Genomic DNA, 22,310 nt, shown 5'->3' with positions numbered 1-22,310 from the left:
GATTACAGGCGTGAGCCACTGCGCCCGGCCCAGGTTCCCTTTTTTTAAGAGACAGCCCTGGGTAACTGGCCACCACGCCCCGGGCCTGTCTATCTTCTTCTTTTCCCAGAGGTTCCCCAGCCTTCCTAGTCCACCAGGAGGCGGCCAAGAGCCTCTTCCTATCATCCACTTCCCCTTCCAGGTGCTTGGTGCTGATGGCAGCTGCTGCCACCTGCTCTGCTTGTGCCAGGCTGGCAGAGGGCACAGATTCTTGAGAGAGTGCAAGGCCCGCCAGGCTCCAGGGTCTATGCCTGGGCAGACTCTATTCATGGGGCTCCATGCCCTCCTTTCCCTGACTCAGGCAGAGCAGCCATGGCCCCTTCCACTTTGGGTGGAGCAGGTTGCTACCTGGCAAACCCCTGGGGTGCTGCATGCCACCCAGTCCCTGCAGGCCCTGCAAATTAATATTCTGGAGTCGCCTGTGCTTCCTGTTTGCATGGGAACGAGGCTGCATGGCAGAGCCCTCTGCCTGCCCTGCCACCTGCATACCAATAGGGCTGTGGCTCCCACTGCAGCTCCGGGCCTAACATCTCTGCTGCTACAGTGGCAGTGACAGTCTGGTGGGAGATTCCCCTTGCCTGAGCCCATGTGCTCTCTGCAGGGCTCCTGCAAGGGAAGCCAGTACTGCTGGCGACAGTTCTAGCCCTAGGCAGGGTTATCTGCTGGGAGCCAGGAGTGCTTGGACCCCTGCCCTTCCCTGGGCAGGCGGGCTGGCATCCGGCTCCTACAACCTCGGCATTGCCGGGAGCAGCAGGTTGACGCCTGTCCATCGCTTGGCTGAGTGATCAGAGTGCCACGGGCCAAGCCAGCCTTGACTAAGAACAGATAACCCTCCGGCCAGCTCAGGGCCTTGCTGAGCACTTCACAGGCTGGGGAGACCTGAGCTGGCTGCCATTTCCTTGTCACCATCGTGGGCTGTGGCTGGCTACCTCCAGGAAGGCCTTCTGCAGTTTCCAAGGACCCTTCCTCCTGGTGCTGGGGCAGGACATGGGTTGGGAATGAGGATGAGTATGTGTAACCCCACCCTCTGGCCACATCTGGCCACTTCTGCACATGTGGCTCTGGCCTTGTGGCCACAGAGTCGTCAGTACGGCTGGCGGGAAAACCACAGAGGAATGTTCCCAACCATGCTTGGCGGAGAAGAGGCTGGTGGGGACTGCGACATCATGCTCAGCCTTTACCTTCTCCCACCCCACCCTGCCTGCAGGGGGTTCCAGAGGCCATACTCCAGGCATGCGGCTGGTATGGCCTTGGCCTCCAGCAGGCCTTGCTCCTGCCTTGGTGACACCCATTCAGTGCTAGGTTCTCTGGAGAGATCCAGACCCATCTAAACAGGTGTGGGGGCCTCTCTTAGCCCACCCTTTGCCACTTTCTACCTCCCACCTCCCTCTCTTCTCTAAAAATTTTTCGGCTGGGTATGGTTGCTCACGCCTGTAATCCCAGTACTTTGGGAGGCTGAGGCGGGTGGATCACCGGAGGTCACGAGTTCGAGACCAGCCTGACCAACATGGTGAAACCCCATTTCTACTAAAAATACAAAAATTAGCTAGGCCTGGTGGCAGGCGCCTGTAATCCCAGCTGCTTGGGAGGCTGAGGCAGGAGAATTGCTTGAACCCAGGAGGTGGAGGTTGCAGTGAGACTCCATCTAAAAAAAAAAAAAGTCTAGGCGCGATGGCTCACGCCTGTAATCCCAGCACTTTGGGAGGCCGAGGCGAGCGGATCACCTGAGGTCAAGAGTTTGAGACCAGCCTGGCCAACATGGTGAAACCCTGTGTCTACTAAAAATACAAAAAAATTAGCTGAGCGTGGTGGCGGGTGCCTGTAATCCCAGCTACTTGCGGGGCTGAGGCAGGAAAGTTGCTTGAACCCAGGAGGCAGAGGTTGCAGTGAGCCGAGATTGTGCCACTGCACTCCAGCCTGGATGACAAGAGCAAAACTCCGTCTCAAAAAAAAAAAAAAAATTGTTTTTTGTTTTTTTTTTTTCCCTCTCTCGCCTCTTAATGCTGGGGGGTGGTCTGGAGAGAAGCCAGCTCATGAGGGCAGAAGATACTGGTAGCCAGAAGGATTTGGGGGTCCTTTTTTCCCAGGCCTGGGCTGGAGTGGACCACTTTGCCACAGGAGTCTTCCCAGCTCCTCGTGACCTCCCTGGGCTGTAGCGAGGAGAGTGAGGGCTTTCTTTGGAGAAAGAAGTAGAAGAGAAACAGGAATGGGTTGGCCCTGCCTCTCTCACTTCCGCCTTCCCAGGCAGTGGTATCCTGCCTTCCCCTTCCTGGCTGGAGGCTTTGTGGGGCGTGGGCTGGGCTTGGGGCTCCCTGCTGGTGTGGTGTTTGCCCAGTTGTCCTGGCAACCACAGGGCAGTGGTGGGGAGTGACATGCAGTGACCTGAGAACTCTGTGTAGGTACAAAGAAGTGGAGACCTAGGCTTCCCATAAGCCCATTGGAATCTCGTGCACTCCCTGAGCCACTCAGCCCATTGTCCATGTGGGGCCTGGACCCAAGGTCTTGGAACCCAGCAGGCCCTCCACTGCCTTCCCCTCCCCAGCAGCCTTCCTCTCCCCAGCCAGTTCTCCCTAAGACCAGAGTTCTGAGATCTCTGCCGAAGCTCCCGCCCTCCCCCTGCTGTTACCCTTCTTCCTGTCTGATTCCCTTTCCTTTCCTGTCTCCTCCTCCCACCTCCTCCCTGCTGCTTGCCCGCCCATCCTCTTATTCCCCCTCCCCCCAGGCACAGCTGCTGTTTGGCTCACTCTATATATAGCGGCATTTTCAGGGTAATTACAATAAAACTGTTGAAAGGAGATAATCCAGCAAAGGAAGCGAGTCTGACTCCCAGCCCCCTCCTGTCCCTGGCTTGGTGCAGCCCTGCACCCCCTTTCCCCGAGGCCTCCTGTTCCCACCCCACCCCCATTCCCACAGCCTCTCCCTCCTTCCCAGTCTGCCCAGATAGGGATGAGGCCCCAGAAGGGGACAGAGGGTAGAGATATCCAGAAGGTCTCCACCAGCCTCTCCTGGGGTTACCAAGGGCACTGTCAGTCCTAGAACCACCTTTGTGCCTCAGTTTCTCTTCTAGTATGAGGCTTTGCATGGGGCACGGTGTTGAGAAATGGGAGCGGGCACAGTGGTTAAAAGCTTAGGATTTGGACTCATATTCTAGTTATTGGATCACCTAGCTGTGTCTGGTTGCTACTTAAACTTCTCTAAACCTCAGTTTCCTCATCAGTAAAATGGGGTAATAATAGCATCTAAGTCATAGGTAACCGTGACGTTTAAATGAGTCATTCTTGTAAAATGCCCAGAGATGTTGACTATCAATGACAATATTATGTGTTGAAGGCTGGGCAGTGGCTCACACCTATAATTCCAGCACTTTGGGAGGCTGAGGTGGGAGGATCGCTTGAGCCTAGGAGTTTAAGGCCAGCCTGGGCAACATAGTGAGACCCTGTCTCTACTAAAGATTTAAAAATTAGCCTGGTGCATTGGCATGCTCCTGTAGTCCCAGCTACTTGGGAAGCTGAGGTGGGAGGGTTGCTTGAGGTCGAGGCTGTCATGAGCCATGATCATGCCATTGCATTCCAGCCTGGGCGACAGAACAAGACCTTGTCTCTGATATATACATAGGTAGAGAGATAGATACAAACACATATGCATATATATATATATATATATATATACACACATACACACACACACACATACGTACACACACATATATATACACACACACACATATAAAATGTGTCGAGTACTCCACAATCTGTCAGGTACAGCTTCATGCTTATGCACATTTTCTTTTTTTTTGAGATGGAGTCTTGCTTTGTCGCCCAGGCTGGAGTGCGGTGGTGCAGTCTTGGCTCACTGCAACCTCCACCTCCAGGGTTCAAGAGATTCTCCTGCCTCAGCCTCCCGAGTAGCTGGGACTACAGGCATGTGCCACCACGCCCAGCTAATTTTTTTGTTTTTAGTAGAGACAGGGTTTCACCGTGTTAGCCAGGATGGTCTTGATCTCCTGACCTCGTGATCTGCCCGCCTCAGCCTCCCAAAGTCCTGGGATTATAGGCAAGAGCCACCGCGCCCGGCCCCCCCCCCCTTTTTTTTTTTTTCTGGAGACGGAGTCTTGCTCTGTCACCCAGGCTAGAATGCAGTTGCATGATCTTGGCTCGCTGCAACCTCCGCCTCCCGGGGTTCAAGAGATTCCCATGCCTCAACCACCTGAGTGGCTGGGATTACAGGTGTGCACCATCATGCCCAACTAATTTTTGTATTTTTAGTAGAGAGGGGGTTTCACCATGTTGGCCAGGCTGGTCTCAAACTCCTGGCCTCAGGTGATCTGCGTGCCTCAGCCTCCCAAAGTAACCTGAGATTACAGGTGTGAGCCACCGTGCTCGGCCTATATTTTCCTATTGAAGTTCATGGCTTCAGCCTCATTTAATTAAGGTAAAATGTTGCATCCATGGAGCAGAGGGATTTGACTTCTCCTCTGTCTCTGTTCTCTTTGGGTCTCCTAGAATCCTGCGTGGTAGTCTTTGGGCCTCAGGCATGACTGGAGTCTGGGGCTGGGCCACTAACTCCTTCCTGTCTCTTCTGCCCGCAGTGGAGGTGAAGCCGGTGCTGCCAAGAGCCATGCCCAGTTCCATGGGGGGTGGGGGTGGAGGCAGCCCCAGCCCCGTGGAGCTACGGGGGGCTCTGGTGGGCTCTGTGGACCCCACACTGCGGGAGCAGCAACTGCAGCAGGAGCTCCTGGCGCTCAAGCAGCAGCAGCAGCTGCAGAAGCAGCTCCTGTTCGCTGAGTTCCAGAAACAGCATGACCACCTGACAAGGCAGCATGAAGTCCAGCTGCAGAAGCACCTCAAGGTGAGCGAGGGGGGTGCGGGGGGCCACCCAGACCTCTGACCCCCGCCCGGGCCTGGCTCACTCCTGCCTCCCTCCCCATGCCCCTGCAGCAGCAGCAGGAGATGCTGGCAGCCAAGCAGCAGCAGGAGATGCTGGCAGCCAAGCGGCAGCAGGAGCTGGAGCAGCAGCGGCAGCGGGAGCAGCAGCGGCAGGAAGAGCTGGAGAAGCAGCGGCTGGAGCAGCAGCTGCTCATCCTGCGGAACAAGGAGAAGAGCAAAGAGAGTAAGGCGGGGCCTCCTGGGACCTCCTAGGGCCCCGCCCGTGATGCCTGCCCCTGCCATGGGGGGTCTGGCCCCAAGCAGCCAGGTCAGTTGTGCCCTGTCCTGCAGGTGCCATTGCCAGCACCGAGGTAAAGCTGAGGCTCCAGGAATTCCTCTTGTCGAAGTCAAAGGAGCCCACACCAGGCGGCCTCAACCATTCCCTCCCACAGCACCCCAAATGCTGGTAATGGCCCTGGGCAGGCATGGGTGGGCATAGGTGAGCCGCTCAGGGGCTGCCTGGCTATAGGATGGCAAGGGGCTTCTTCCCTGTGCCCATATACAGGCCCTGCAATCTCTCCTTAGAGACAGGACCCCCATCCCTGGTTTATTTCCTCATTCCTTCCCCAAGATCCACATTCTCTTCCTATATACAAACGATTTTTCATAAATGTAGATTGCCAGGTGGCAGGTCCAGCAGACTGGGTGATAACCTAGATCTGCTTCCATCCCCACCCCCCCCACACCCCAGGGGAGCCCACCATGCTTCTTTGGACCAGAGTTCCCCTCCCCAGAGCGGCCCCCCTGGGACGCCTCCCTCCTACAAACTGCCTTTGCCTGGGCCCTACGACAGTCGAGACGACTTCCCCCTCCGCAAAACAGGTGAGTGAGTCCCCCACCTGGCCTCCCAGAATATGGCTCCTGGGAGGCAGAGGTGGGCTTGTGGCAGTGTCAGCCCTGACCCCAGTGGGCTCAGCTGCAGATGTGTGCTGCTGCGCGCGTATCTGAACCTCGGTTACCTTCTCTCCAGCCTCTGAACCCAACTTGAAAGTGCGTTCAAGGCTAAAACAGAAGGTGGCCGAGCGGAGAAGCAGTCCCCTCCTGCGTCGCAAGGATGGGACTGTTATTAGCACCTTTAAGAAGAGAGCTGTTGAGATCACAGGTGCCGGGCCTGGGGGTAAGGGTTGCTCTCATGTACCTGTTCTGAGGGTCTGGGAATTGGGGGTGGGGGGTAGTTCAGAGCAGGCCCAGGTGACAGCCACTTCTCCTATAGCGTCGTCCGTGTGTAACAGCGCACCCGGCTCCGGCCCCAGCTCTCCTAACAGCTCCCACAGCACCATCGCTGAGAATGGCTTTACTGGCTCAGTCCCCAACATCCCCACCGAGGTACAGGCCTGGCTGGGGGCTGGTGGGGCAGGGACAGAGTTGCTCCTTCCCATGGAAGAAAGAGTGCAGCTCCTTCCAGTCTGTCTGCCTGAGTGCCCAGCAGAGACCTCTCTGCCCACATGAATAGGCTGGAGGGTCCTTGCTTGGACTTAATTGCATTGAAGGGGAATTTGTCCCACAGGACTATGAAGAGCCCTGATGGCTCAGTCTCCCTCAGTGGGAGCTCAGGGTAGAGGGAACTGGGCACCATTCAGAGACCTTGGCCTTGGTCCCAGGTTGCCCTCCCTTGTTGCCTCCCCTTTGCGCACTCTCATGCCTGTCTCTTCTGACTGCTCCCCAGATGCTCCCTCAGCACCGAGCCCTCCCTCTGGACAGCTCCCCCAACCAGTTCAGCCTCTACACGTCTCCTTCTCTGCCCAACATCTCCCTAGGGCTGCAGGCCACGGTGACTGTCACCAACTCACACCTCACTGTAAGTACAGGGCATATACTCCGTCTTCCCTCTGGTGTTGAGGTCACAGGTCCTGCATGCCCCCAGCTGGGGTTTTCCCCTTCCAAGGGCTTAAGGGAGATCTGTTGGCCCTACCCAGAGCTGGGGGGTAGATAGTGGGTAGATGGGTATGCTAGTCCAAAGTTGGCAGGACTGAGGCTGTATAAGCCCCTCCCTTCACCCCCCAGGCCTCCCCGAAGCTGTCGACACAGCAGGAGGCCGAGAGGCAGGCCCTCCAGTCCCTGCGGCAGGGTGGCACGCTGACCGGCAAGTTCATGAGCACATCCTCTATCCCTGGCTGCCTGCTGGGCGTGGCACTGGAGGGCGACGGGAGCCCCCACGGGCATGCCTCCCTGCTGCAGCATGTGCTGTTGCTGGAGCAGGCCCGGCAGCAGAGCACCCTCATTGCTGGTGAGTGGACAGGTAGCTGTGCAAGGGAGGGGGCTAAGGTCAGGACCAACTGTCAGAGATACTCTCCAGCCCTGTCACAGTTCCCCTTAGCAGAATCAACAGCATCAGTGATTTCTTCCACATTCTGGAAACATGGATCCTACAGGATGCTAGGCACTGTTCTTGACAAAATCCGCTGCCATCTTGGAGTTCACATCCCAGAGCAGTGTTGTTCAGTAGAAACATAACACAATCTACATACGTAATTTCTAGCATCCACATTAAAAAAATGTAAAAAGAAGGCCGGGCGTGGTGGATCATGCCTGAAATCCCAGCACTTTGGGAGGCCAAGGCGGGTGGATCATGAGGTCAGGAGATCGAAACCATTCTGGCTAACAGTGAAACCCTGTCTCTACTAAAAATACAAAAAATTAGCCGGGCGTGGTGGTGGGCACCTGTAGTCCCAGCTACTCAGGAGGCTGAGGCAGGAGAATGGCGTGAACCCGGGAGGCGGAGCTTGCAGTGAGCCAAGATCGTGCCACTGCACTCCAGCCTGGGGCACAGAGCGCGAGACTCCATCTCAAAAAAAATAAAAAAATTAAAAGAAGCAAGTGGAGCCATACATGGTGGCTCAAGCCTGTGAGCCCAGCACTTTGGAGGCCAAGGCAGGTGGATCACTTGAGGTCAGGAGCTTGAGACCAGCGTGGCCAACATGGTAAAATCCCATCTCTACTAAAAATACAAAAATTAGCTGGGTGTGGTGGCGGGCGCCTGTAATCCCAGCTACTTGGGAGGCTGAGTCAGGAAAATTGCTTGAACCCAGGAGGCGGAGGTTGCAGTGAGCCGAGATCGCTCCATTGCACTCGAGCCTGGGCAACAGAGTGAGACTCTGTTTCAAACAAAAATGAAGCAAGTGGAATTAATTTCATCACATATATTTAACTGATTATATCCAGAATATTATCATTTCTGTAATACATATGCAGTTATTCTTTCCATTTTTTAATTTTTGTAGAGACAGGATCTTGCTATGTTACCCAGGCTGGTCTTTTTTTTGAGACTGAGTCTTGCTCTGTCGCCCAAGCTAGAATGCAGTGGCGTGATCTTGGCTCACTGCAACCTCTGCCTCCTGGGTTCAGGCAATTCTCCTGCCTCAGCCTCCCAAGTAGCTGGGATTATAGGCTCCTGCCACCGTGCCTGGCTAATTTTTGTATTTTTAATAGAGCTGGGGTTTCACCATCTTGGCCAGGCTGGTCTCGAACTCCTGACCTCAGGTGATCTGCTTGCCTCAGCCTCCCAAAGTGCTGGGATTACAGGTGTGAGCCACCACGCCCATCCTTTTTTTTTTTTTTTTTTTTTTTTTGAGACAGAATCTCACTTTGTTGCCCAGGCTGGAGTGCAGTGGCGGGATCTCTGCTCACTGCACCCTCCACCTCCTGGGTTCAAGCGGTTCTTTTGCTTCAGCCTCCTGAGTAGTTGGGACTACAGGCGTGTGCCACCACACCCAGCTAATTTTTTTTTTTTTTTTTTTTTTTTGAGATGAAGTTTCACTCTTGTTGCCCAGGCTGGAGTGCAGTGGCAAGATCTTGGCTTACTGCAACCTCTGCCTCTCAAGTTCAAGCGATTCTCCTGCCTCAGCCTCCCAAGTAGCTGGGATTACAGGCATGTGCCACCATGCCCGGCTAAATTTTTGTATTTTTATTAGAGAAGAAGTTTCACCATGTTGGCCAGGCTGGTCTCGAACTCCTGACCTCAGGTGGTCCACCTGCCTTGGCCTCCCAAAGTGTTGGAATTACAGGCGTAAGCCACTGCGCCTGGCCTAATTTTTGTATTTTTAGTAGAGACGGGGTTTCACCATGTTGGCCAAGTTGGTCTTGAACTCCTGACCTCAAGTGATCCACCTGCCTCAGCCTCCCAAAGTGCTGGGATTATGGGTGTGAGCCACCGCACCCAGCTGCCCAGGTTGGTCTTGAACTCCTGGGCTCAAGCCATCCCCCTGCCTTGGACTCCCAAAAGTGCTGGGATTACAGGTGTGAGCCACTGTGCCTGGCCAATATGCAGTTACCAATGAGATATTTTGCTTTTTGTTGCATACTAAGTCTTTGAAATCTAGTGTATACTTCACAATTATATCACATTTCAATTTAGATAGGCTGTGTTCAAGGGCTCAGCAGTCACATGTAACTAGTAGCTATGGGACTAGACAGCACAGCTTTAGACAGCCCTTAAGTACCTGTTGGCACCAGAAGAGGTTCTGCTTGAAAGATACATGATCCTGGCCCTAGGGCTTCCTAGCCTGGCAGGATCCACGGCATCCATGATCAGGGAGGCCTTGTTGCACTTGGGGAGAACAAGTCATTGTTCGCTCAGAGGGCTCAAGACTACATGTATACTCAGTTTATTCAGTTAAGGAAATCGAAGGGAAAAGATGGTGAATCCAGGAAGGCCTGCTGGAGGCAGTACCTTAGAGCTGTGAAACTCTTAATTCATGGGGAAGAGGAAGAATGGAGCTCAGGTTTGGGTGGAGGGTGCTTCAGGTCCCCCAGGGTTTTTCCTGAGTATGTAGGTGGTGATATTCCAGAGGGGGTTATGGGGGCAAGATGCAGGGTTGGTGGGGGGGCAGTCAGGTGCCCTGACAATGGTGCTTAGTCATCACCCCCAACTCCATAGTGCCACTCCACGGGCAGTCCCCACTAGTGACGGGTGAACGTGTGGCCACCAGCATGCGGACGGTAGGCAAGCTCCCGCGGCATCGGCCCCTGAGCCGCACTCAGTCCTCACCGCTGCCGCAGAGTCCCCAGGCCCTGCAGCAGCTGGTCATGCAACAACAGCACCAGCAGTTCCTGGAGAAGCAGAAGCAGCAGCAGCTACAGCTGGGCAAGGTGAGCCTGGAAAGGTGAATGGCCTGGGGCTGTGCTGGGGGCAGGACACAGGAGAGCACCAGGCTGGCAGAAAAGTCCTCCTTTCAGGCCAGACACGGTGGCTCGCGCCTGATTGGGAGGCTGAGGCGGGCAGATCGCCTGACGTCAGGCGTTCGAGACCAGCCTGGCCAACATGGTGAAACCCCGTCTCTACTAAAAATACAAAAATTAGCCAGGCGTGGTGGTAGGCACCTATAATCCCAGCTACTCGGGAGGCTGAGGCAGGAGAATCGCTTGAACCTGGGAGATGGAGGTTGCACTGAGCCCAGATCGCACCATTGCACTGCAGCCTGGGTGACAAGAGCGAGACCGTTTCAAAAAAACAAACAAAAATTAGCTGGGCGTGGTGGCGTGCGCCTGTAATCCCAGTCGCTGGGGAGGCTGAGGCAGGAGAATCTCTTGAATTTGGAAGGCGGAGGTTGCAGTGAGCTGAGATCGCGCCACTGCATGCCAGGCTGGGCGACAGAGGGAGACTCTGTCTCAAAAAAAAAAAAAAAGGCCGGGCGCGGTGACTCACGCCTGTAATCCCAGCACTTTGGGAGGCTGAGGCGGGCGGATAACGAGGTCAGGAGATCGAGACCATCCTGGCTAACACGGTGAAACCCCGTCTCTACTAAAAATACAAAAAATTAGCTGGGCGAGGTGGTGGGCACCTGTAGTCTCAGCTACTTGGGAGGCTGAGGCAGGAGAATGGCGCGAACCCTGCGGGGCGGAGCCTGCAGTGAGCCGAGATCGCGCCACTGCACTCCAACCTGGGCAACAGCAAGACTCTGTCTCAAAAAAAAAAAAAAAAAGAAAAAAGAAAAAAGTCCTCCTCTCAGAGGAGCTACCTCACCTTTTTCTAACTCACATAGAAGCTCTGCCTGGAAGAAGGGAGGGAGGGAAGGATAGACTGTTCTGGGTTATAGGCTGCACAGCTGCTCCCCAACTCTCAGCTGATGTGCCCCCGTATTCTGTTACTAGATCCTCACCAAGACTGGGGAGCTGCCCAGGCAGCCCACCACCCACCCTGAGGAGACAGAGGAGGAGCTGACGGAGCAGCAGGAGGCCTTGCTGGGGGAGGGAGCCCTGACCATGCCCCGGGAGGGCTCCACAGAGAGTGAGAGCACACAGGAAGACCTGGAGGAGGAGGATGAGGAAGAGGATGGGGAGGAAGAGGAGGATTGCATCCAGGTCAAGGACGAAGAGGGCGAGAGTGGTGCTGAGGAGGGGCCTGACTTGGAGGAGCCTGGTGCTGGTTACAAAAAAGTGAGCCCCGTCCCTGGTCCCAGTCCTTGGTCACCACCCCTCTGTCCTTCTCCACCCCTGCCTCCGCCCTTGTCTTTCCCTCTCCCCTATCTGCAGTTTCCAGGCTGTGCAGGAGCAGCTTTCTGTAGAGAGCAAAAGGGGAGTGGGAAGGAGGCCAGTGGGGAGAAGGGGGAGCTGTTTGTGTTGATCTCAGAGCTGTGTCTGTCCTAGGCTGCCAGTTCCTTCCCTGTGTCTGTGATACTGGCCTGCCTCTCTGCTTGTGTGTCTGTGTGTGCATGCGCGGGTGTGCGCGTGTGCACACGTGGCGGGTGTGCGCGTGTGCACACGTGGCCGGTGTGTATTTGCGTTTCTGCCTGCGTAGGGCCGGCTGTGCGTCGGTCCCTGTGCGTGCCTGTGCGTGTGTGTACACACACGCCCCCGCTGTTACTACTGTCTGCCTCTCGCCTAGCTGGCACTCCATTCATTGCGGACACAGCCGAGCCCTCCGGGCCTGACTCATCCCGCCCCCACCCCGCCCCTGCCCCCACCCCCCCAGCCTCTTACCTCAATGCTACTCTTTGATGTGACTCATCACATCTTCCCCATCCCTCCCCGTCTCAGAGATGTGTCTCCTGTCCCTGGAGGGAGCAAGTGGGAGGAGGTGGGGGAAAGAGGAGACTTGGAAGAAAAGGGCTGGATTGGGGCCCCACTGGAGGCCCTGACAGGGCCTGCCCTCACCCCTGTTCTGGCTGAGTCTGATCCAGGCCCCCTCCCACTCTCCTCCTTTCCAGCTGTTCTCAGATGCCCAGCCGCTGCAGCCTCTGCAGGTGTACCAGGCGCCCCTCAGCCTGGCCACTGTGCCCCACCAGGCCCTGGGCCGCACCCAGTCCTCCCCTGCTGCCCCTGGGGGCATGAAGAGCCCCCCAGACCAGCCCGTCAAGCACCTCTTCACCACAGGTGAGCCCCCACCACCTGTTATGTCCTTCTACCAGGCACCAGAGGGCCTGTGTGTGGTGTCTGCCCCATGGGCAGGGGGAAGAGGCTGCTGGGGCCCCTTAGGCACCCTGAAAGGAGAGGACACAGGCCTTCGTTCTCTCCCTATGCCCTAGAGCTGTTTGTGGTAGTAGCAGGGCCTTCTGCCTCAGCTGGGAGAGTGGGTAGCATCTTTCTCACCCCGCTGAAGGAAGGACTGCCCCACAGCCTGAAGTGCCGGGTAGAGACAGCCTGCTGTCCCTGTTGGGCCCTGACCTTCTACCTTCCCCTCCTTCTCCCTGTGAGGTCTGGGATGAGACCAGAGTCCTCTTCCCCATGAAGCTGCCACAGGCTGGGCTCTGGGGGGACACAGACGTGCCTGAGGGTGGCCCTGTATCACCAGTGGGGAGTAAGACACAGGAGTTTGGCAGGAGGGGGAAAGCAGGAGGTGCCGTGAGAAGGGTGCAGCCGAGGAGGCACAGCTGGCAGAGATCAGACTCATGGGAGTGTCCAGGGCAGCCTTGCTGGGGCTTGAGGAGCAGGGAAGCTTCTGACAGGCAATAATGGAGCAAAGGAATTTCAGGAGGAGTCAAGAGGGGGCAAAGACTGAAGAGGAAAGGCCAGGTGCAGTGGCTCACACCTGTAATCCCAGCATTTTGGGAGGCCAAGGTGGGAGGATCACTTGAGCCCAGGAGTTTGAGACCCAATGTGAGCAACATAGTGAGACCCCGTCTCTTTAAAAATAAAAATAAAAAATAGGTCGGGTGCAGTGGCTCACGCCTGTAATCCCAACACTTTAGGAGGCTGAGGTGGGTGGATTACCTGAGGTCAGGAGTTCGAGACCAGCCTGGCCAACATGGTAAAACCCTGTCTCTACTAAAAATACAAAAATTAGCCGGGTGTGGTGGCACATGCCTGTAATCCCAGCTACTCAGGAGGCTGAGGCAGGCGAATTGCTTGAGCCCAGGAGGCAGAGGTTGCAGTGAGCCGAGATCGTGCCACTGGACTCTAGCCTGGCCTACAAGCGAGACTCTGTCTCAAAAAAAACAAAAAAAAAGCTAGGTGTGGTAGCGCCTATAGTCCCAGCTACTCAGAACGCTGAGGTAGGAGGATCGCTTGAGCCTAGGGTGGTGGGGGCAGTGGTTGAGGCTGCAGTGAGCCATGATAGCACCATTGCACACTCCACTCCAGCCTGGGTGGCAGAGTGAGACCCTGTTTCAAACAAACAAAAAAAAAGCTGGAGAGGAGAGGGGACAGGTGTGTGGCAGGGTGGCTGTGGTGGCCATGGGGAGGTGTTTGGACCTGGGGGTTGGAGACAGCTCCATGAGCCCTGCTGAGGATCATGGTAGCCAGGCTGGGACCCTGGGCCCAGAGCAGTACTGGCTGACACATAGGTCTGTGGCCCAGGTGTGGTCTACGACACGTTCATGCTAAAGCACCAGTGCATGTGCGGGAACACACACGTGCACCCTGAGCATGCTGGCCGGATCCAGAGCATCTGGTCCCGGCTGCAGGAGACAGGCCTGCTTAGCAAGTGCGAGGTAAGGGAGCCCCTCCTTCCTCTGGCTCTCAACTTAAATCCAGACTTTGTTTCCCCATTAGATAAGCCTCTCTTCATGCTTCTTCCTCATCTTCTCTTCAGCCCCAGACTTCGGGGCCAGTGCTCCCACCATCCCCTGTTCCATCCCTTGCAGCCTGTTTTCCCCCATGGTCCCCAGCTGAGTGGGGGAGGATCCGGGAGTAAGGTCATGATGGAGCCAGGATCTACTTTCTGAAAAATATTTGGATCTCCTGAGGCCAGGAAGTGGCTCTGTGTGCCCTGGCTATGGGGCAGAGAGGGTCTGAGAGAGCTGCGCCTTTGTGTGATCCCTCTTACTGATCCTCCTGGCAGCGGATCCGAGGTCGCAAAGCCACGCTAGATGAGATCCAGACAGTGCACTCTGAATACCACACCCTGCTCTATGGGACCAGCCCCCTCAACCGGCAGAAGCTAGACAGCAAGAAGTTGCTCGGTGAGCTGGCACGTGGGCGCGCGGGCGGGCATGTCCAGTGTCAGGGTGGGATGGGGGCTCTCAGGAGGACCGCCTGGCCAGGCTAGGAGGGTTGTCCCCATGGGTGCAGGGCATTACTGTGGCAGAGGTGGCACAATTATCATGTCACACCTCCAGAGGGCGCTACTAACATAGAGCATGCTGTGGGGCGCGGTGCAGGAGGATGGAAGTGCTCGGTTGCGGGGACTGCTTTGCTCCCCCCATCCCCGGCTTATGATACTCCTCTCTCCCTGCCACCTGCCCCCAGAGGTAGGACGTCCCCAAGGACAGAGGACTGACAGCTCCCAACTGGTGTGGGCTGCAGAGGCTTGTCTTGTACTTGGGTCTGAGCCCTCATTTTTAGTGGCTAAGTCTGTAGCCCTGTGGCAGTTGAGGTGCCTTTTTTTTTTTTTTTTTTTTTTTTTTTGAGACAGTCTTGCTCTGTTGGCCAGGCTGGAGTACAGTGGTGCGATCTCAGCTCACTGCGACCTCCGTCTCCCAGGTTCAAGCGACTCTCTTGCCTCAGCCTCTTGAGTAGCTAGGTTTACAGGTGTGTGCCACCATGCCCAGCTAAGTTTTGTATTTTTAGTAGAGATGGGGTTTCATCATGTTTCCCAGGCTGGTCTTGAAGTCCTGACCTCAGGTGATCCGCCCGAGGCCACTTCTAGAGTAGCTCTATTCCTCTTCCCTGCAGGCCCCATCAGCCAGAAGATGTATGCTGTGCTGCCTTGTGGGGGCATCGGGGTGAGTAGGGTGTACAGCAGTGGGGGTGGGTGGGCGGCTCTCCTAGGTCTGTCTCTTCCCTGCCTACCACAGCTGCTGGCCCACTGTCCAGGTGCCCTCCCCTGTTCTTGCTCTCCCCCTGCAGGGGGCACACTGAAACCTGCTCTCCTGCCCTGCAGGTGGACAGTGACACCGTGTGGAATGAGATGCACTCCTCCAGTGCTGTGCGCATGGCAGTGGGCTGCCTGCTGGAGCTGGCCTTCAAGGTGGCTGCAGGAGAGCTCAAGGTGAGCGTGTGCTTGTGACCTCGGTGCCCCTTGGCATGGTCCTGCTCCTCAGAGGCAGAGGACAGGGGCAGCCTTGGGACCCTTTCAGTGAGGCACTGTCCTTTGCAAGCTCAACTCTCAGGCCCCAGGGTGGGAAGGAGTTACCAGCTGGGAATTCAGGTTATGAGGGACCAACAAAAAGACACTAGTGCCCAGTGCTCTCGTGGGTGTCTCGAGGCAGAAATAGTGTCTGCCTGCTCAAGCCTCATGGTTGGCATTCAAAATGGTCCGTTGAGGCTGGGCACAGTGGCTCACACCTGTAATCTCAACACTTTGGGAGGCCGAGGTGGGCAGATAGCTTGAGCCCAGGAGTTCGAGACCAGCCTGGGCAACATAGTGAAACGCTGTCTCTACAAAAAATTAACCAGGTGTGGTGGCATGTGCTTGTAGTCCTAGCTACTCAGGAGACTGAGGTGGAAGGATTGTCTGAGCCTGGGAGGCCAAGGTTGTAGTGAGCCATGATCGCGCCACTGCACTCCAGCCTAGGTGACAAAGCGAGACTCTGTCTCCAAAAGACCCATAAAAAAACAAACAAAGAAACCACAACAAAACTGTGCGTTGAACATATAGATCTGCTTTTCTGGTTTGTGTTCACTTCCCTGCCTGGCTTGTGCTTCTGTCTTGTGCCACCCCCTCCACGGCCTTCCTGCCTGGATCTTGTCCCTCACCTCTGCCTGCACCTCTTCAGAATGGATTTGCCATCATCCGGCCCCCAGGACACCACGCCGAGGAATCCACAGCCATGTGAGTGCCCTAGATTCTCTGCCCTCGCCCCTTCCTGTCTCTTGCAAACGTCATGCTGAGGCTGACCTCCTGCCCTTTTCTCCCCTCCTCAGGGGATTCTGCTTCTTCAACTCTGTAGCCATCACTGCAAAACTCCTACAGCAGAAGTTGAACGTGGGCAAGGTCCTCATCGTGGACTGGGTAGGCAGTGAGCTGGTGGGGCTGGGCAGGGGCGGGTAGAGCTGGGACCAGGGTCAGCCTTCAGGAAGTCTCCTCTCCCAGCCCCACCTCCAAGCACCCCAGTCATTCTCATCCTCAGGTGCTGGGTGCGGGTGCAGAAGGAAGGGCGCTGGGGCTTCTGCTGGATGACTAACGTCACATTCCAACAGGGCTCCCTCCTCAACTATGAAAGATATTTAGCTCCTATTCCATCTTGGCCCTCATGTTGCAGTTTCAAGCAACGAAGGGGATTTCCTACCTTGAATGGTAGTGACACTGCCACCATTGCTAGTAGCCGATATTTCCTCCCACCCTGACAATTAGGAGCAGACTGTATACCAGGAACCCAATGAGTACTTTATGGCCACCTCGAGTAGTAAGAACGAGGATGTCCATTTCTGTGAACAAAGGTGTTGTTGCGTGACTTACCCAAGGCCACTCAGCTGGGGATGTCGGCACTGGGTTTCAGACCAAGCCTTTTGGCCCCAGCACTCTGCTCTTGCTGCCATGGGTGCTTCCCAAACCCTGCTTCTAATGGTGCAGGCAGAGGCACACGCCACTCTCTGTGAGCTGGGGAAGTAGCCAGGAGCAAGCCTCAGGAAGGACAAAATCTCTTGGAAGTCCAATTCTAGCTTAAAAATTCATCTAAATGTTGGATCCTCCTTCAGAACCTTATGTGCTTGTGGTTGGGCACAATGGCTCAAAGCCTGTAATCCCAGCACTTTGGGAGGCCAAGGTGGGTGAATCACTTGGGGTCAGGAGTTCGAGACTAGCCTGGCCAACATGGTGAAACCCTGTCTCCACTGAAAATACAAAAAAATTAGCTAGGTGTGGTGGCGGGAGCCTGTAATCCCAGCTATTGGGGAGGCTGAGGCAGGAGAATTGCTTGAACCCGGGAGGTGGAGGTTGCAGTGAGTCAAGATCATGCCACTGCACTCCAGCCTCAATGACAGAGTGAGACTCTGTATCAAAAAAAAGAGAAAAAGGAAAACAAAAAAGGCCGGGTACGGTGACTCATGCCTGTAATCCCAGCACTTTGGGAGGCTGAGGTGGGTGGATCACCTGAGGTCAGGAGTTTGAGACCAGCCTGGCCAACATGGTGAAACCCCATCTCTACTAAAAATACAAAAAAAGTTGGCCGGGCGTGGTGGTGAGCGCCTGTAATCCCAGCTACTCGGGAGGCTGAGGCAGGAGAATCGCGTGAACCTGGGAGGTGGAGGTTGCAGTGAGCCAAGATCGTGCCACTGCACTCCAGCCTGGGCAACAAGAGTGAAACTCGGTCTCAAAAAAAAAAAAAAAAGAAAGAATCTTATCTGCTTGTTTTAAATTCCCTACTAGCCTTAATGTTTTCCCCCAAACTGTGAAGTGGAATGGGTTCTGTAGGGAGATATGCCACATTTATCCCATGGTTTTGAATATCACCTACACAGTGCCACACCGCAGAGGCTCAGACCTAGTTAGAGAAGTGTGGGGTGTGCAATACCATTGTGAACAGAATATGGATGCCCTGTGGCCAAGGGTGGAATCCTGGGCTCAAGCGATCCTCCGAGCCCTCAGCCTCCTAAAATGCTAGGATTACAGGCGTGAGCTATAGTGCTCGGCTGACAAGTGGAATTTGACCATTGGGTCAGAGCGTGGGCCATTTTCCTGATGCTTCTACCTCCCCTCATAGGACATTCACCATGGCAATGGCACCCAGCAGGCGTTCTACAACGACCCCTCTGTGCTCTACATCTCTCTGCATCGCTATGACAACGGGAACTTCTTTCCAGGCTCTGGGGCTCCTGAAGAGGTACAGCTCCTGGGCATAAATGTAGACCCTCCTGGCCCCTCTGGGAAGTGGCACAATGGGACCTGGCGGGGAGCCACGGAGGCCCATGGTGGTGTTGGTACCTGGGGAGTCTGGGCTCTCAGTGGGAGGCCACACTGATCTGACTGCCCCTCCAGGCAGAGCAGAGGTCAGTGGAGTGAGATCTGGAGGCAGGGGTGAGGGCAGGGGCAATGTTTGGGATTCCCAGGTGGTGAGAATAGCGCTCTCCCCAACTCTGGTGCCAGGTTGGTGGAGGGCCAGGCGTGGGGTACAATGTGAACGTGGCATGGATAGGAGGTGTGGACCCCCCCATTGGAGACGTGGAGTACCTTACAGCCTTCAGGTAGGGACTGAAAAGGGCCATGGTAGTCAAGGGGAGCCCCTCTGGGCCCTGCAGTGGGAGGGGCAGAAGGCACTCAGTTCAGTGTGGGTAGAGGGGGTCGTCTCTGGGAGGATAACAGTGGGGCGAGGCCTGGCCTGGCCATCTGCCGGGCTTAGCTTGGGCCATCCCTTTGCAGGACAGTGGTGATGCCCATTGCCCACGAGTTCTCACCTGACGTGGTCCTAGTCTCTGCCGGGTTTGATGCTGTTGAAGGACATCTGTCTCCTCTGGGTGGCTACTCTGTCACCGCCAGATGTAAGCCTGCTGGGGGATTGAGGGAGGAAGTGAAACAGTGAGGATATCGAGTCCAGTGGGGCATGGGGCAGGGAACAGACTGACAATTGCAGGGGACGGGGAAAGCAGGGGGGCAGGGCCTAGACTTGGAATCATCTTGATAACTCCCCCAACTTGTCCTCTGCCAACCCCGGCCTTGAGGGGATAGGAGGTGAAAGTGGGGTAGCAGAGGATAGAAGGATGTATCCTGCCGGAGCTGTAGAGATGGGCTTGTTGGTCCCTGGTGTTTCAGTGATGCTCCTTGTCATTGGAGTCTTTAGCCAGTCTGTTAATGTTTTGACTGTGATAGGGCATTTAGTCCACTGATGCTGTATTTTATTACGGATATATTTGGGTTTATATCTCCCATCATATTTTGTGCTATTTGTCCCACCTCTTGTGTTTCTTTTTCTCTCCTTTTCTTTCTTTTTTTTTGAGGTGGAGTCTCACTCTGTCGCCCAGGTTAGAGTGCAATGGCGTGATCTCGGCTCACTGCAACCTCCGCCTCCTGGGTTCATGCCATTCTCCTGCCTCAGCCTCCCAAGTAGCTGGGATTACAGGCGCGTGCCACCATGGCCGGCTAATTATTGTATTTTTAGTAGAGACAGGGTTTCACCATGTTGGTCAGGCTGGTCTCGAACTCCTGACCTTGTGATCTGACCACGTTGGCCTCCCAAAGTACTGGGATTACAGGCGTGAGCCACTGCGCCTGGCCTTTTTTCTCTCCTTCTCTTACTGGCTCTTGAATTGATTACCTTTCGCCATTTCTTCTTCCTCCCTTCACCCATCCTCAAAGGTTTTGGCCACTTGACCAGGCAGCTGATGACCCTGGCAGGGGGCCGGGTGGTGCTGGCCCTGGAGGGAGGCCATGACTTGACCGCCATCTGTGATGCCTCTGAGGCTTGTGTCTCGGCTCTGCTGAGTGTAGAGGTAAGGGGCGGGAAGGAGCTGGGAGGTGGCAGGCCAGAGGGCTGAGGGGCCAGCAAGGGGTCAGCCAGCACTGGGAGCCCCTTAGGAAGCGTTTCCTTGGTCCTAAGGTATAGCTAATGGCCAGGGAAGGCTTTCTGAGTATGGGTTTGTCTAAAAAGGCCATGTTTGCCCCTGTCGTGAGGGATATCTGGGGCTGAGTGGGGCAGTTAGAGGGGTATGCATGGCAGCCCTACTCCCCACCCTAAGCCTTCTCTTCTTTCCCCTGCCAGCTGCAGCCCTTGGACGAGGCAGTCTTGCAGCAAAAGCCCAACATCAACGCAGTGGCCACGCTAGAGAAAGTCATCGAGATCCAGAGTGCGTGGGGACACATAGAGGGGCTCAGGCTGCCAAGGGGGCACGGAGCTTGTGGGAGCACCAGGACTGGGTCTGTTCATGTGGGTGTCCTCTGCCCTCCCTGACCCCTTGCGTGTTTCTTGTCCACAGGCAAACACTGGAGCTGTGTGCAGAAGTTTGCCGCTGGTCTGGGCCGTTCCCTGCGAGAGGCCCAAGCAGGTGAGACCGAGGAGGCCGAGACTGTGAGCGCCATGGCCTTGCTGTCGGTGGGGGCCGAGCAGGCCCAGGCTGCAGCAGCCCGGGAGCACAGCCCCAGGTAAGCGGCAACCCGCACCACCTCTCTGCCCTCGCCCCTGCTGGTGCACCCCACTCAATACCCTCCCCTGTGCTTGCCCCACAGGCCGGCAGAGGAGCCCATGGAGCAGGAGCCTGCCCTGTGACGCCCCGGCCCCCATCCCTCTGGGCTTCACCATTGTGATTTTGTTTATTTTTTCTATTAAAAACAAAAAGTCACACATTCAACAAGGTGTGCCGTGTGGGTCTCTCAGCCTTGCCCCTCCTGCTCCTCTACGCTGCCTCAGGCCCCCAGCCCTGTGGCTTCCACCTCAGCTCTAGAAGTCTGCTCCCTCTGCTGGGGGTGGGGGTGTCTTCCCAGCCCTGTCCCATGTGTCCCTCCACCTATTTTCTTGCATTCTGTCCTTTTCCTCCTTGGAGCCTGGGCCAGCTCAAGGTGGGCACGGGGGCCCAGACAGTACTCTCCAGTTCTGGGGCCCCCTGAGTGAGGAGGGAACAGGAAGTCGGTGCCTTGGTTTCAGCTGACTTGGGGGGAAATGCCTTAATTTCACCCTCCTCCCTTCTCCAGCCTCAGGGGAGGATCTGGAGGATCCACTACTGTCTTTAAGATGCAGAGTGGAGGGGAGGTGGGCACCCACCCTGCGATTCTCTACCTTTTCCCCTTCTTTCGTCCTCACCATCTCTGCACAGACTCCTCTCCTCCTCCTTCCTCTTGGTCTCAGTACTGATGGGAGGCTGGTGCCCAAGCTGTGGTCTGCAGTCTGTGAGGAGGGCTATCTTGCCTCACACTCCTCACAGCCTGCTTCCCCTTCCCCGGGGCTGAGAGGGTGAAAGTGTGTGGGGAAGGAGAGGACTGGTTTCCCGGGTTCTCAGGGGCCAGGAGGAGCCATGGAACCAGGTCTGCTCCCCACCTTACTTGGATGGCCTCCCTGCCCCTCTGCTGGCACAGCCTGGGCAGGGGGAGAAGGTGGTCCCTGCAGGGGGGCTCCAGGCTGGTGAGAGCCCCCCTGCTGTCAGGACCAGATTTCCCCAGCCATCCAGCATGCTGCAGGGAGAAGGGGCAGGGGCTCACCTCCCTCCTGGGGCCTTTTGCTTTGGAGCCTGGGGATGGTGAGAATGGAGGTTCTAGAAGGGGTAAGGCCAGAACCCAGGGATCCAGGAGTCGGCTCTCAGCTGGAGCTTCCATACCTCCTGGGCTCCCTTTGCTGACCACCAGCCCAAGGGAGCTAAGACCAGGAGGGGGCTGGGCGCTGTCCCTTCTCTTTTCCAGGAGCCCTGCCAGGGGATATGGGCCTACAAGGCTTCCAGGGAATGCCATCCAGCCTGTAGGAAACCAAAGATGGGAAGTGGCTCCTAGGGGGCTGACTCTTCCTTCCTCCTCCTCCCCAGTACCACATATACTTTCTCTCCTTCTATCCCCAGGGCCCCACCAATCTGTTTACATATTTATTATCCTATGGGGGCCTGAGCAGGATTGAGGGAGCCAGGGGAGGGGCAGGAGTCCCAGCACCATCGGTTCATGGTGTGCTTGTGTGTTTGTTTTAGATCCTCCTGGGGGATGGGGATGGGGCTAGGCCCAGTGTACTAGGCCTCTCTGTGCTGAGCCCCAGGCTCCCGGCCCCTTACCCACTCTCTCCCTGTGGCTGGTCTGGTTCTCATGTAAACCCACTCCTTGCTTTGTCTCCCTGGATATGGATTTCAGTTAAGTATTTTGTAACCCGTTACACTGTGTGTCCTTGTGTAAATAAACTTGTTTCTGGCAGTGCCTTCTGGGGCCAATGTCTCTATTCTCTGGGCTCCCAAATGGAGTAGAGGTTCTCATTCTCCTTCCTAGCCAAAAACACTACTCTTTTCTCCAGCCCCTGGACTAGAAGCCAATTTAGGAAACTGGAGGTTGGGGCGCAAGATCTGTCCTATAAGTGAAAGACAGGGTTACACTGAATATAGTCACAGCATCTCATGGGACCTCTCATGTGG

At 55.9% G+C, this 22,310-nt stretch overlaps 1 protein-coding gene across 9 annotated transcripts in view; it reads left to right on the top strand.

Annotated features, from left to right (window-relative positions):
- The window catches only part of HDAC5 (histone deacetylase 5), a 45,800-nt gene extending 25,239 nt beyond the window's left edge, over positions 1-20,561 (top strand). For 5 of the 9 annotated variants that reach the window (XM_024235132.3, XM_024235133.3, XM_054537063.2 and 2 more), the window contains 24 exons: positions 4,628-4,887; positions 4,977-5,148; positions 5,256-5,370; positions 5,656-5,786; positions 5,935-6,081; positions 6,178-6,290; positions 6,631-6,762; positions 6,969-7,191; positions 9,841-10,052; positions 11,055-11,339; positions 12,110-12,275; positions 13,698-13,831; positions 14,182-14,302; positions 15,015-15,064; positions 15,223-15,330; positions 16,058-16,113; positions 16,206-16,293; positions 17,984-18,103; positions 18,367-18,464; positions 18,640-18,758; positions 19,573-19,706; positions 19,976-20,060; positions 20,190-20,355; positions 20,440-20,561. In XM_024235132.3, the coding sequence (XP_024090900.3) occupies positions 4,628-4,887; positions 4,977-5,148; positions 5,256-5,370; positions 5,656-5,786; positions 5,935-6,081; positions 6,178-6,290; positions 6,631-6,762; positions 6,969-7,191; positions 9,841-10,052; positions 11,055-11,339; positions 12,110-12,275; positions 13,698-13,831; positions 14,182-14,302; positions 15,015-15,064; positions 15,223-15,330; positions 16,058-16,113; positions 16,206-16,293; positions 17,984-18,103; positions 18,367-18,464; positions 18,640-18,758; positions 19,573-19,706; positions 19,976-20,060; positions 20,190-20,355; positions 20,440-20,479 (3,275 nt within the window). In that variant the 3' untranslated portion in view covers positions 20,480-20,561. The remainder of the gene's footprint in view (positions 1-4,627; positions 4,888-4,976; positions 5,149-5,255; positions 5,371-5,655; positions 5,787-5,934; positions 6,082-6,177; positions 6,291-6,630; positions 6,763-6,968; positions 7,192-9,840; positions 10,053-11,054; positions 11,340-12,109; positions 12,276-13,697; positions 13,832-14,181; positions 14,303-15,014; positions 15,065-15,222; positions 15,331-16,057; positions 16,114-16,205; positions 16,294-17,983; positions 18,104-18,366; positions 18,465-18,639; positions 18,759-19,572; positions 19,707-19,975; positions 20,061-20,189; positions 20,356-20,439) is intronic. The other 4 variants (XM_063718222.1, XM_063718221.1, XM_024235134.3 and 1 more) reach the window with 1 other exon arrangement.
- The last annotated feature ends 1,749 nt before the right edge of the window (positions 20,562-22,310 follow it).

This window comes from Pongo abelii, chromosome 19, assembly GCF_028885655.2.
Source record: "Pongo abelii isolate AG06213 chromosome 19, NHGRI_mPonAbe1-v2.0_pri, whole genome shotgun sequence".
NCBI classification, from domain to species: Eukaryota; Metazoa; Chordata; class Mammalia; order Primates; family Hominidae; genus Pongo; species Pongo abelii.
The sequence above is the reverse complement of the archived record's forward strand: the minus strand, read 5'-3'. Positions and strand labels throughout refer to the sequence as shown.